This window comes from Mustelus asterias, chromosome 12, assembly GCF_964213995.1.
Source record: "Mustelus asterias chromosome 12, sMusAst1.hap1.1, whole genome shotgun sequence".
Lineage (NCBI taxonomy): Eukaryota > Metazoa > Chordata > Chondrichthyes > Carcharhiniformes > Triakidae > Mustelus > Mustelus asterias.
The window spans coordinates 71091514-71106575 of record NC_135812.1 but is presented as its reverse complement, the minus strand read 5'-3'; the positions used below and the strand labels follow the sequence as shown (position 1 = coordinate 71106575).

Here is a 15062-nt window from a genome sequence, read left to right as displayed (position 1 = left end):
GCACCTTTCAACATTCTGGTGGAGGAGCTGACAAAAAGGTCCAGTGATCTCATTATAATAAGGAATGAATTTAGAAAGATAATTTGTCATACCAAGGATGTGTTGTAAAGTGTGCTTGTCCTTGGGGAATGGCCTTCTGTCGTATAGCCATTGTCTTGTCTGGATCTGGCTTTATACCATCGGCCCATGCAAGGTACCTGATTGACCCTGAACATGCAGATGGTCCTGATTCTGTTGAGGACGAGACAAAGACGTGCATCATGTTCTTACATAGTATGACTCCAAACCAGGACCTCATCAATTGTGATTTTGAAAAGTTGGCCTGCAGAGAGTTGCTCCATGCACCATTGGAAAACCTCACTGCCAGTGGAGATTCTATGGGGCATACAAAGAAGATGATATCTGCCTATTGGAAACATGAATGTGGTTAGTTTTGAAGATTCATCATCGAGCAGGATCTGCCAGAACTCGTATTTCAGATCGAGAATGCTGAAAACCTTAGCATTGGGCATGGTTGCCATCACCTGTTCCATTGTCTTCATAGGGTAATGAGGTCTGAGCAGTGCCGTGTTCAAGTGCACTGGGTCAATGCAAATCCTGACCATGCCATTTTTCTTTACTGCGGCTATCATTGCTGAAACCCATTCTGTGGCTTCATCTGTATGAGTTATGACATCCAGTGTTGTTGCGCAATCATTGACTACTTTCTGCTTCATAGCTATTGACACTCTTCTCAGAGCACAAACTGTTGGTGGGTACTGAGTCATCTCTTCTCATGTGGTATATTGCAAGTAGCTTACCATTGACATCACAGTTGAAGAGTTCTTTGTACACTATTATTTCTGGGGCCTGGTGTTGTAAAGCATGCACCATTGGACCAAGGTCCATGAGCTCCAGTGTAATGTTGCCATGGAGGTCTAGCAGTGGCCTTATATTCTGGTCAACTATATGAACACTGAAACTGCCCTATGTGCATAGGAGAGTGGTCACACCTCCAGTGCGGATGGCTTGTTCACCGTAAGCCAATAGGTTCACCTGGGTACTGGGGTCCAGTGCTGCATATGGCTCGAGTTCCCGTAGCATTCAGCTGGGCAGTACGTTACACTTTGCTCCAGTGTCAATCTTTACCTCCAGTCTTGCGTTGTTGCAAATCATGTTGAGGGTGGTGAAGATCTCACCCTTTTCTGTGACAGTGTTGACACTCTCATAGTAGAGTGTTGGAGACTCAGTGGTTTCGCTAATTTGGCTGAGCTTCAGTTCGTTCACCTTTCTGATGCTCCTACCCTTGGAGGACTGACTGGCTGCAATGTGGCTGGTGGCAGACGAAGGGTGCTGTGGTTTCGATTTGACATGTTTTGTGAAATTATTCCACTTGCCACATTTATTGCCATTTGCAAAACATGCTATTTTGTTTTGAGGGTGGCGCCAATCGTAGTTGGGGTAGGGCGAGTCCTGTCTCGCAAAACCTTCTGTTTCCCAACCAGACTCACTGCTGCTTTCTTCTGATTGTTAAACATACAGAGGCTAATGGCTGTGTGGAGTGTTAAATCTTTCTTTTTGCAGCAGCTGCTTGCAGATAAGATTGCTGTGGACCCCACAGACTATTTGATCTATGACTAACTCCTCAGTAAACGTGCCAAATGCACATTTCTTCGCTAAGAGGCTAAGGAAATTCAGCAGGCCTGCTATGACTCTCACCAACCTGTACAGATGCACCATACAAAGCATTCTTTCCAGATGTATCACAGATTGGTATGGCTCTTGCTCTGTCCAAGACCGCAAAAAACTATAAAGGGTCATGAATGAAGCCCAGTCCATCACACAAACCAGCCTCCATCCATTTACTCTGTCTACACTTCCCACTGCCTCGGAAAAGTAGCCAGCATAATTAAGGACCCCACGAATTCAACTATATGAATTCAACTATATGAATCTGTGCACTCTCATTCTCAGTTCTTCCATCTGTGAGAACAGTTTTTCCCTATCTATTCTGACCGGGCCCCTCATGATTTTGATTATCTATAACTGAACCCCTCTCAACCTTCTCTTCACTTTGCAAAACAATCCCAGTTTCAGTCTATCTATGCAATTGAAATGGCACAGTGGTGAGCACTGCTGCCTCACAGCGCCAGGGACCCGGGTTCAATTCCCAGCTTGGGTCATTGTGCGGAGTCTGCACGTTCTCCCTGTGTTTGCGTGGGTTTCCTCCGGGTGCTCTGGTTTCCTCCCACAGTTCGAAAAACATGCTGGTTAGGTGCATTGGCCAGTCTAAATTCTCCCTCAGTGTTACCCGAACAGGCGCCAGAGTGCGGCGACTAGGGGATTTTCACAGTAACTTCATCGCAGTGTCAATGTAAGCCTTACTTGTGACATTAATAAGTAAACTTTAACCATTCTGTTGAACCAAATCCAATTAGGCTACACCTTTAAAGTCAGATGAGTGTGAGTTCCAAGCTGCAGTTACTAGTGAGTGAGAGAGTGTCCTTTAAAGAGAGCGAGTAGCTCGGTGCTCTATTAGGTGTCCTGGAGGGTCGGTGTGTGGCTTGTTGTCCTGGATGAGTGGCTGGCACCGGAAGTGAGCGGCAGCTCGCTCGCTTGGAGGGAGGGAGAGGCGGGGACGGCGATGGATCTGCTGCCGGCCAACCCGCACGGCAATGGCCTGCTGTACGCCGGCTTCAACCAGGATCACGGTGAGTGCCCGGCCCGGGACCGCGGGCAGGCCGAGGCCCAGTGCCATGGCGGCTCTTGCTGAAGTTGGGGCGAGGGGGAGGATGTTTATGTTGTTTTGTTAGGGGGAGGGGGGGGGGGGGAGGAGAGTGACGGTTGTTGTTGGGGGAAGATGAGGGTTGTTGGTGGGGGGGAGAGGGAGGGTTGATGTTGGTGGGGGGGAGAGGGAGGGTTGTTGTTGTTGGTGGAGGGAGGGTGGTTGTTGTTGGTGGGGGGGGATGGAGGGTTGTTGTTGGTGGGGGGGTGGAGGGAGGGTGGTTGTTGTTGGTGGGGGGGGGTGGAGGGAGGGTGGTTGTTGTTGGGGGGGGGGGTGGAGGGAGGGTGGTTGTTGTTGGTGGGGGGGGTGGAGGGAGGGTTGTTGTTGTTGGTGGGGGGGGGTGGAGGGAGGGTTGTTGTTGTTGGTGGGGGGGGGTGGAGGGAGGGTTGTTGTTGTTGGTGGGGGGGGGTGGAGGGAGGGTTGTTGTTGTTGGTGGGGGGGGGTGGAGGGAGGGTTGTTGTTGGTGGGGGGGGGTGGAGGGAGGGTTGTTGTTGGTGGGGGGGGGTGGAGGGAGGGTTGTTGTTGTTGGTGGGGGGGTGGAGGGAGGGTTGTTGTTGTTGGTGGGGGGGGGTGGAGGGAGGGTTGTTGTTGTTGGTGGGGGGGGTGGAGGGAGGGTTGGTGGGGGGGGGTGGAGGGAGGGTTGTTGTTGTTGGGGGGGGGGTGGAGGGAGGGAGGGTGGTTGTTGTTGGGGGGGGGGGTGGAGGGAGGGAGGGTGGTTGTTGGTGGGGGGGGGTGGAGGGAGGGAGGGTGGTTGTTGGTGGGGGGGGGGTGGAGGGAGGGAGGGTGGTTGTTGGTGGGGGGGGTGGAGGGAGGGTGGTTGTTGGTGGGGGGGGGTGGAGGGAGGGTGGTTGTTGGTGGGGGTGGGGTGGAGGGAGGGAGGGTGGTTGTTGGTGGGGGGGGTGGAGGGAGGGTGGTTGTTGTTGGGGGGGGTGGGGGGGGTGGAGGGAGGGTGGTTGTTGTTGTTGGTGGGGGGGGGGGGTGGAGGGAGTGAGGTTGTTGTTGTTGTTGTTGGGGGGGGGGGGGGGTGGAGGGAGTGAGGGTTGGGGTTGGCACCAGTGTGGCTAACTGGGCAGTCGGGGGCTGATGTTTGAGTTGAGTGGGAGTAGAGACCAAATGCTCGGCTCAGTCCGAGACCCCAAGGCTCCTGTTGTGCGAAGGGGAGGTGACTTATCCAGTGACTCTGTCCTGTCTCCCAACAGCAGGTATGACTAAGGCCCATGTCCAAGACGCACACTGCTTTCTCGGAGTGCTGCTGACCATGAGGAAGCATTGATGTTTGGCAGGCTGGCACAGTGGTTCGCACTGCTGCCTTGTAGTGCTAGGGACCTGAGTTCAATTCTGGCCTCGGGTCACTGTTTGTGTGGATGTTTGCGTGTTCTCCCTGTGTCTGTGTGGGTTTTCTCCGGGTGCTCCGGTTTTCTCCCACAGTCCAAAGATGTGTGGTTTAAGTTGATTAGCCATGCTAAATTGACCCCAGTGTCAGGGGATTAGCAGGGTAAAGATATTGGGTTACGGGAATAGGGCTTGGGTGGGATTGTGGTTGGTGCAGATTCAATAGGCTTAATAGCCTCCTTCTGCACTGTAGGGATTCTATGACATACTGTCCTGTTTTTAAGGGTTGTCCTTGCCTTTGACTGTTCCATGTCCCTTGTTTTTGGTGTGGAGATGCCGGTGTTGGACTGGGGTCAGCACGGTAAGAAGTCTCACTTTAACCTGGTGTTGTGAGACTTCTTACCTTGTTTTTGGGACAGTCTGGGAGAGACTGACTCTGGGAGTCTTTAGGGTGTGCTTGAGTGATCAGAGTGCATGAGTTGGCCAGCAGAGAGATAATGATGTTGCGATTCAATACGATTAATTGTTGGTTGTTGTTGTTGAATTAAACAACCGCCAGCCCCTACTCTTGCGGTAATCAGCACTCCCAAAAAACCAGTCCCATGGTCAAAGTATCCCTCATTTTATTTCCAATGAATTGGTCACCCTGGTGGTTTGGTAAGCTTGAGCGAGGTGAGGAGAGTTTCAACATGAAGGGTGACAAGGGTTCTAAAATCAACTGGGACTTGCAACTTTATCTGGCGATGAAGAATTTCTTGCAGGAGTGGTCTTTGGAATTCTCTGCCTCCAAAAGCATTGGATACTTGGTCATTGGATATGCACGGTGGCACAGTGGTTAGCACTGCTGCCTCATGGCTCCAGGGGCCTGGGTTTGATTCCTGGCTTGGTTCACTGTCTCTGTGGAGTCTGCACGTTCTCCCCGTGTCTGCGTGGGTTTCTTCCGGGTGCTTCGGTTTCCTCCCACAGTCTGAAAAAAGACATGCTGGTTAGGTGCATTGGCCATGCTAAATTCTCCCTCAGTGTACCCAAACAGGCACCGGAGTGTGGTGACTAGGGGATTTTCACAGTAACTTCATTGCAGTGTTAATGTCAGCCTACTTGTGACACTAATACATTTTTTATATTCAAGGCTGAGCTAGACAGGTTTTCGATCTACAAATGAGCCAAGGGTTATGAGCAGCTGGCAGGAAAGTGGAGTTGAAGTCACAGTTGTCTCTCAAGCTGCCAAATGGTCTACTCTTGTCCTTATTTCTTATCCACGGTCATGACATTATCATCTCTGCTGGCCAATTCACTGTTCTGCAGTCCAACTAGAGTCACTCAGACTCTGCCTGGAGACTCCCAGGGTCAGCCTCCCAGCGTCAGCCTCCCACAGGCTATCCTAGAATGAATGGTCAAAATGTGTTCCTTAAGGGACAGGGGACAATAGTCAAAATGAGGAACAGTTCCCTGAAATACATGACAGCTGGTTACCGTGCTGACTTTGCCCCCCCATTCCCTGCATATTGATGGATGTGGCTTTAAAAAGCAATGTGATATCTAGTATCAGGTAGGGTGGCCTTCCTTGTGCGAATACCACCCCTCCATGAATGCAATGCTTGTCTTCTGTGCTCAGCAAGAAGTACTTAACATCTTGATGGTCAGTTGGGTTTCTCCAGAGGTTGTGTGGCCGGAGACGGCTTGCTGCAATTCACGAAATGCTGAAAGTAAAGTTTATGATCGATAAGTAAGGATTGGAAGTGCCTTTGTAAAACTGAGATAAATCAAATGGGTAATGTTTAAAATCAGAAATAAGTAAGGTGCAAGCTTGGTGGGCCGAAGGGGCTGTTCCTGAGCTATTTTTTAAAAAAAAAATCACACTCCTGTCAAATATATTTCCATCGACTCTTTTACCCCATCCTCCACCCCTGTTCTGTGTAATTATTTGGATTGTAGAATTACAAATATAAATAAATAAGAATAGTAGTAAACATGAACCATTTTTGGAATTGGAAAAATAATTAAAACTAATGCAGTACTTGCAGAACCAGCTGACCATGTATTATTTGAAATATCCATATTAGAGGCTGAACAGCCGAGCAACAGAAATTAAATTTTTTGACCAGGTATAATGACTTTGCTTTAATTCAGTCAGTGCTTTTACCAGTGTGAGTGACCTAGGCTTCCCGCATGTTACCAGCCAGTCGTAGCAGAACTTGGCACAAATATTTCCTTTGGCTCACAGTTGCTTTTTATTAGATTAGGCTTCTGTGCGGTATCTTAGATTTTTTTCAATGTGCAATATAAATACAGGTTGTTTGAAAATCTGTTTACCTTTCCCTCCTACATTACAACAGTGACTACACTTGTAGGAACCTTGGAATATTCTGAGGTTTGAAAAGGGACTGTAATAAATATAGCTCTGACTTTTCTTTAACTGCTGTGTGGCCTCTTAGTTGGAATGCAAATTCACTGGTCAGTCTTGTCACCTTTTATCACAGTAGTTTAGCTTTTTTCTTTAGTGTTTTATGCGATGTGTAGAAGCCAGCAATTGAAAAAAAATTCACTCATGGGATGTGAATGTCGCTGGCAAGACGAGCATTTATTGCCCATCCGTAATTACCCTCGAGAAGGTGGTGGTGAGGTGCTTTCTTGGACTGCCGCAGTCCACGTGCTGTAGGAACACCCAGTGTTGAAAGAGGGAATTCCAGGATTTTGAACCAGTGACAGTGAAGGAACTGCAATATTTTTTCAAGTCAGGATATCATAGAATCCCTACAGTACAGTAAGATGCCATTCAACCCATTAAGTCCACACTGACTTGCCGCTAGAGAATCTTACCCAGGCCTTATCCCTGTATTTGCCACAATCCTCCTAACCTACAAATCTTGGGACACTAAGGGCCAATCCACCTAACCTGCACATCTTTGGACTGTGGGAGGAAACTGGAGCACCCAAAGAAAACCCACATAGGCACGGGAAGAATGTGCGAACTCCACACTGTCGCCCAAGGCTGGAATTCAACTGGGGTCCCTGGCATTGTGAGTCAGCAGTGCTAACCACTGTGCCACCGTGCCATGAGTGAATTGGAGGGGAATTTTAAGGTTCCCATGTGTCTGCTGCCGTTGTCCTCTAGAATGGTCATAGGTTTGGAAGGTGCTGCCGAAAGAGACTTGATGAGTTTCTGTACATCTTGTAGATAATATAAACTGCTGCCACTGTGCATCGGTGGTGGAGAGAGTGGATGGGATACAAATCAAAGGATTCCTTTGTCCAGGTTGGTGATCAGTTTCTTGTGGTGTTAGAGCTGCATCCATCCAGGCAAGTGGAGAATATTCCATTAGATTCCTGACTTGTAGATTGTGGACAGGTTTTGGAGAGGCAGGAGGTGAATTATTAGCCTCAGGATTCCAAACCTCTGACCTGTGCTTATAGCCACTGTGTTTATGTGGCAAGTCCAGTTCACTTTCTGGTCAGTGTAACCCTCAGGATGTTAATGGGGGATTCAGTGATGGTAATGCCATTGAATTTCAATGGACAATGGTTCGATTCTCCCTTGTTGCATATTGACAGTGCCTGGCACTTGTCATATGTTTGCCCAAGCCTGGATGTTGTCCAGGTCTTGCTGCATTTGGACATGGACTGTTTTCAGTATTTGAGGAGTCTTGAATGATGCTGAACATTGCGAAACCAATAGCGAACATTGTGAAATCAATTGCGAACATACCCACATCTGTCCTTACTGAAGGAATGTTATTGATGAATCAGCTGAAGATGGTGGGCCGAGGGCACTCCCTGAGGAACTCCTGCAGTAATGTCCTGGAACTGAGATGATTGACCTTCCACAACCATCTTACTTTGTGCTAGGTATGATTCCAACCAATGGAGAAATGTGGTTGAGTACAATTCTGCATGGTGGCCAAGATGCTTCACGGTTGCCCAGTCTTGATCAGTTCATAGCCAACCCTATTAAGCTTGGTGGTAGTACCACACAATATAATGGAGGCTATCATAAATGTGCAGACTGGCTACCTCTCCCCAAAGACTCTGTGGTGGTCACGCCTACCGATACTGTCATGCACAAGTGCATCTGCAGCAAGCAGGTTGGTGAGGATGAGGTCAAATATGTTGTTCCCTCACCACTTGCTGCAGACCCAGTTTGGCAACTATGTTCTTTTGGACTCGGCCAGTTTGGCCTGTACTGGTACATCTGAGCCACTCTTGGACATTCAAGTGCTCCAATCCAGAGTACATTGTTCGCCCTTACCACCCTTTGCTTCTTTCAAGTGGTGTTCAATTTGGAAAAGTGCTGATTCATCAGGAGGTGGTTCCTTGCCCATGTTTGACCTAATGCATGAGACTTCATCAGGTACAGTCTCGATGTTGAGAACTCAGGACAACTCCCTTCTGACTGTGTAAGGAAGCTATGATATGGAGATGCCGGCGTTGGACTGGGGTAAGCACAGTAAGGAGTCTCTCAACACCAGGTTAAAGTCCAACAGGTTTATTTGGCAGCACAAGCTTTTGGAGTGCTGCTCCTTCATCAGGTGAGTGAGGACTTGTGTTCACAGGGCATATACAGACGCAAACTCAATTTACAAGATAATGACCCTCTCTCCACCCACATTGTACCTTTAAGACTTGATTACCTGGAAAGACTTGCATTCCAACCATTATTTTGTAAATTGAGTTTGTGTCTGTATATGCCCTGTTTGTGAACAGAACTCTCACTCACCTGATGGAGTGAGACTCCGAAAGCTTGTACTGCCAAATAAACCTGTTGGACTTTAACCTGGTGTTGTAAGACTTCTTGCTGTATAAGGAAGGGCAAGTGACAGAAGTGTTAGTGAGGGATCACTTTGGGACCAGTGACCAAAATCCTATTAGTTTTAAGGTGACTATGGAGAATGATAGGTCTGGCCCAAAAGTTGAAATTCTAACTTGGGGCAAGGCTAATTTTGATGGTATCAGGCAGGAACTTTCAACAGTTAATTGGGAGTCTGTGGGAAGGCAAAGGGATGTCTGGTAAGTGGGAGGCTTTCAAAAGTGTTAACCAGGGTAAACACATTCCTCTTAGAGTGAAGGGCAAGGCTGGTAGAAGTAGAGAACCCTGGATGACTCAGGATATTGAGGCCCTGGTCAAGAAGAAGGAGGCACATGACATGCATAAGCAGCTGGCATCGAGTGAATCCCTTGAAGAGTGTAGAGGGTATAGGAGTAGAGTTGAGAGAAATTAGGAGGGCAGAAAGGGACACGAGATTGCATTCTCCTTTGCCTTATCTGCCAAAACAAAGAGCTTCTACAAATACATAAAGGGCAAAAGAGTATCTAGGGAGCGAGTAGGGCCCCTTAAGGATCAACAAGATCATCTATGTGCGGATCCACAAAAGATGGGCGAGATCCTAAAATACTTCTCATCAGAATTTACTGTTGAGAAAAGCATGGATGTTAGGGAACTTGGGGAAATAAATAGTGATGTCTTGAGGAGTGTACATATTACAGAGAAGGTGGTGCATCAAGGTAGATAAATCCCCGGGACTTGATGAAGTGTATCCCAGGACATTGTGGGAGGCTAGGGAGGAAATTGTGGGTCCCCCAGCAGAAATATTTGAATCATTGATAGTCACAGGTGAGGTGCCTGAAGATTGGAAGGTGGCAAATGTTGTGCCTTTGTTTAAAAAGGGCTGCAGGGAAAAGCCTGGGAACTACAGGCCAGTGATTCTCACATCTGTGGTGGGTAAGTTGTTGGAAGATATTTTGAGAGAGGATCTGCAGGCATTTAGAGATGCAAGGACTGATTAGGGACAGTCAGCATGGCTTTGTGAGTGGAAAATCATGTCTCACAAATTTGATTGAGTTTTTTAAAGGGGTAACCAAGAGGGTAGATGAGGGCAGTGCAGTTGATGTTGTCTACATGGACTTTAGCAAGGCCTTTGACAAGGTACCGCATGGTAGGTTGTTGCATAAGGTTAAATCTCACGGGATCCAAGGTGAGGTATCTAAATGGACACAAAATTGGCTTGATGACAGAAGCCAGAGGGTGTTGTAGAGGGTTGTTTTTCAAACTGGAGGCCTGTGACCAGCGGTGTGCCTCGGGGATCAGTGCTGGGTCCACTGTTTATTTGTCATTTCTGTTGATGATTTGGATGAGAATATAGGAGGCATGGTCAGTAAGTTTGCAGATGACACCAAGATTGGTGGCATAGTGGACAGTGAAGATGGTTATCTTGGATTGCAATGGGATTTTGATCAATTGGGCCAGTGGGCTGACGAATGGTAGATGGCGTTTGATTTGGATAAATGCAACGTAATGCATTTTGGTAGATTGAACCAGGGCAGGACTTACTCAGTTAATGATAGGGCGTTGGGGAGAGTTACAGAGCAAAGAGATCTCAGGGTACAGGTTCATAGCTCCTTGAAAGTGGAGTCACAGGTAGACAGAATGGTGAAGAAGGCATTCAACATGCTTGGTTTCATTGGCCAGAACATTGAATACAGGAGTTTGGGATGTCTTGTTGAAGTTGTACAAGACATTGGTAAGGCCACACTTGGAATACTGTGTGCAGTTCTGGTCACCCTATTATAAAAGGATATTATTAAACTAGAAAGAGTGCAGAAAAGATTTACTAGGATGCTACTGGGACTTGATGGTTTGAGTTATAAGGAGAGGCTGGATAGACTAGGACTTTTTTCTCTGGAGCGTAGAAGGCTGAGGGATGATCTTATAGAAGTCTATGAAATAATGAGGGGCATAGACCAACTAAAAAGTCAATATTTTTTCCCAAAGATAGGGGAGTCTAAAACTAGAGGGCATAGGTTTAAGGAGAGAGGGGAGAGATATAAAAGTATCCAGAGGGGCAATTTTTTTCAGAAGCTTGACAAATCTGAGAGTTAGCTCTCCCAAATCTGGCGCAAGCTACCAGATGTTAGTAAGAATAACTTTTGCAGGGTTGGCGGTGCTGAATTTCCCATTGACATTTCTGGTGCCTTTGATGCCAGGTGGTCTGTCCAGTTTCATTCTTTTTAGGCTTTTAAGCGGTGAGATACAACTGAGACCATTGTTGCCCATCAAGAATTGAACAGAGTGGTTTGCTCAACTATTTCAGAGGATAATTGAGGATCAGTGGTATTGCTGTGGGTCTGAAGTTAGGCTAGACCAGGTAAGGATGACAGATTTCTTTACCTAAAGAACATTAATGAACCAGTTTGGTTTTTACAACAATTGATAGTTTTCATGATCATTATTATTGAGACCACCTTGATCTATTAATTGAATCTAACTTCCACCAGCTTTGTGGTTGGATTTGAACCCATGCCCACAGCACATTACCTTGGACCTACTGGATTACTAGTCCATAGTCCAGTGACAATACCACTGCGTTACTGTCTCCCTATTTTGAATGATTAAACCTAAGTAATCTAAGACAGCTGGTTTCAAATCAAATTCATGTCCCATTCACTCTTTCAAAGGAAATGGCATGACACCAATTCAAACTGAGCATCAGGAAGAGAACTTCCTTTAAGTAATTTAAAAGTGCTGTTTGGATCTTGGATTTGCTATCATAGTTTATAGTCTCCACTCCCTGAAGGTATCCATTGTAATCTTTGTATAGAAATTTCTTGTGTTCATCTGCTTGTCTTTAAGGCACCACCATGTTTTCCAATTTATTGTTAATTCAGCTAATTTATTCTATTATCACAGGAGATATTTGTATGCAAAATGTCGTTTTAAGTTGCTTGCTTTTTTGACTTGCAGACTGCTCCATCCCAGCATTGTGTGTCATTGCCACATTCCAATGATATCACAAATGAGCAATGCTGTTTGAGTGTTCCTATTCTCAGTGCCACGTGTTAAGTGAGATGTGTACAAAAAAAACAAGTTGTGGGGCTGTTTTTAAACAACAACAGTTCAGAAATATCGTGTTTTGTAGCAACAGGCAATTAATACACCAGTAACAATGTTCTGACAAGATTTTGGATTGACATAGATTCAATTTCCACTTGCAATGCATGCCAATATTTTTTATTACCATTAATGATGTCAGTACCTGTACAGAAAGCAGCTCACAGGTAGTTGAAGTCTGTCCTTAAAAAAGAAAAATTGGTGGGTTGTAGACCAGTGTTTTTTTTTGCTGCAGAGTTGAATCCAGTACAAATGTAAAACAAAACTACTTAATCTGACCATTTTATTATTATTTGCTTCCAATAAAGTGGGAGGAGCAACAACTTGACATTGCTAAAGACTTGCACCATTGTCATATGTTATGATGCATACAACTGTTTACATGTGAAGGTTCTAAGAAATAACAGAGTTATGCCACTCATTGCTGTACCTTAATTTGCACCAGCTCTCCGATGGGCTTACCGAAACTAATTTTAAAACAATTGTACTTGGATCATTAGTTTGCTGATTTTATTCTCTGTTCCCAAACCAATGTCACATGGATGAAAAATAGTGGTCTACGTGATCTTGTAACAGTGTAATGAAAGGACACCTTCTCACACTGCATTTAAATAAATTACTAAAACCTGTTTACTGAGTGAAGCAGTCGTTAATAAGGGAAATCAATTTATTGTTTGCAAAGAAAGCAGTTTATCCATCGCTGAGATTCTTGTAGATGATTGATCTGCTTAAATTGCTGCAATTATCATCCATGCCATGTCTCCGAAATAAAATCTACATTGTTCAACTCATTTTGAACATTTTACAATAAATTACCAATCAATTTGTCATTTTAAAATTAAACTACACTTGACTTAATTGTAACTGACTGACTGGCATCTATAAACAGGTTTTAAGTTAAAGATGAGGGTCGGGTAAGCAAGAAGGAGAGGTGGAAATAAAGAGGCAACATGATGGAAATGTAGATTTTTTTTTAACATGTGCAACAATGACCACTCAAAAGGAAATAAACCAATCTAAAACTTTTACAGTTGGTAAATCCTAAAACTAAGACTCTGTACTGAGGATATTGATGCATGCAATTTACAACAAAAAAACTTGTATATGAAATCCATTGTTTTTGAGAGAGCGAGTACCATTTTACCAACTTGAACAGCGTGCAGTCCAAGGAAACCAAAGGTTGAGAAAATTAAAATTCTAATCATGTAAGCAGCCCTGTAAAAGGAATGCAAGTGTGGAAAGACAACAGGCAACCCATCTAAAGGAATCTTTGAATCACTATTCCAGTGAGCAACAATATTCAGTATCTGGGGAGGTTCTCCATATTGGCCACTTGCGTGTGTCTGTCAGAGGTGACAGATTGGTAACTGAATATCACAACCAGAGAAACAAATACATTACTTGCAAGAGTTTATCATGGTTGGAAAATGCCAGGGATTTATGACCAATCACTCCCTGCAAAGATTCTGACACAATAACTGAGAACAATTGATAACTAATTACTGGGTTATGCAGTATATTTTTTTCAGAAGTTTTGGTGTTATATTTAAAAATTTTTTTTATTAACTTGTAAATTTTTCAAAAACACTTCTTTTGATCAATCGGAATTGTAAAGTATTATTTGTTGATGGAGGAATGAAAAGTACAATGGTCTGATCTGTTCATTGTGCAGTCCAGTCCTCTGCTATGCTCACCAATGCATATTTTGACTAATTTTTCCTCAGTGTAGATTTTCCATGGGAAATTCATGTTTTCACACCTCTTCGTTGCCTTGCCTCTCCCTATCTCTGGAACACCCTGCACTTTTACAACCCTCCTAAATGTCTGTATGTTCCTCCAATTCTGGACTCTTGCACATCCTAAATTTTCACTGCTCCCCTGTAGGCAGCTGTGTCTTTTGTTGCTTGGGCTAGAGGCTCTGAAATTTCTTCCTTAAACCTTTCCACCTCTCTCCTTGAAGACATTCCTTTAAACCTACCTTTGACAAAACGTTTAGTCACCTGTCCTGATATCTCATGATGCGGCTCATTAATTTCTTTACCCTCTTTTGAAAGGCCTTGAGAAACTTTGCTACGTTAAAGGTGCTTTATAAAATGAAGTTAATTTGAAGCGCTTCAGTAGCATTAATACAGCATACATATTTTCTCTGGTTGGGAAATTTATTATAACCAGAGGTAGACCACTTTGTAGTCAAATCAGGAGGCACTTTTTCACCCGGGTGAATTCTTGCCCAAATCCTTGTAGATGTAACAATTGAAATTTTTTGGACTGATCGTTTTTATTAGATAAATATATAAAAGGGTAAGAATCAAACGTGAATAAGAGTTGAGAAGATGATCTGGAACTTTCTGCCCGTAAGGGTGGTAGAGACAGTATCCCTCATCATATTTAAAACATGGAAGTGTTGTAACCTACAGGGCTACAGACCAAGAGCTGTAAATTGGAATTAGACTCGTGATGGGCAACCGAGGCTAGTGAGTGGGCTGCATTAGTGGCCCTGCTTCATCTCAGTGGGTCACAAGATTTAGCTGGATATATTGCGGTCGGAGACAGTTCATTGGGAAGTGAAACACTCTCAACTTTGCTCAGAGAAACTGGACAGAGCAAGGTAGTTGCAAAGACACAGGCTTCCGAAGAAACAAGATACAATCCAGATAACCAGTAAATTAGGACAGAAAGAATGAGTTATGAGAACAGAGACCAAGGTATTGTTTAGAAGAATTCAAGAAAGAGTAAACAAAGGGTTCTGAGTTTAAAAAGACAACTGCAGTAATCAGATTTAATGTGGGACTCCGGACTTCAGAGAATCATCAAGAGTTTGATGCCATTTTAATCAGAGTCTGCGAGTTAAAGCAATTGTGAACAGTTTGTACAGCAGTCTTTCGAGCCCAGGGTTCCATTTTAGGATCTTCCCGTCCAATTATAACATCAACTGGGATCGTAATACCGATAGCAAAAAAACTACTCGGACGGAAATCAGCAGAATGTGACAACCCTGTGAATGGCCAAGTCAGTCAAATATCTCATGGGTCACACTCCGAACTCTGGGTTGCTTTTGGCCCAGGGCTGCAGGTTGCCCATCAC

At 45.0% G+C, this 15062-nt stretch overlaps 1 protein-coding gene across 2 annotated transcripts in view; it reads left to right on the top strand.

Moving 5' to 3' along the window:
- The first annotated feature begins 2458 nt into the window (after nt 1-2458).
- wdr45b (WD repeat domain 45B) overlaps nt 2459-15062 on the top strand; it is a 53569-nt gene continuing 40965 nt past the window's right edge. The window contains exon 1 of one of the 2 annotated variants that reach the window (XM_078225428.1): nt 2459-2690. In XM_078225428.1, the coding sequence (XP_078081554.1) occupies nt 2624-2690 (67 nt within the window). In that variant the 5' untranslated portion in view covers nt 2459-2623. The remainder of the gene's footprint in view (nt 2691-15062) is intronic. The other variant, XM_078225429.1, reaches the window with a different exon arrangement.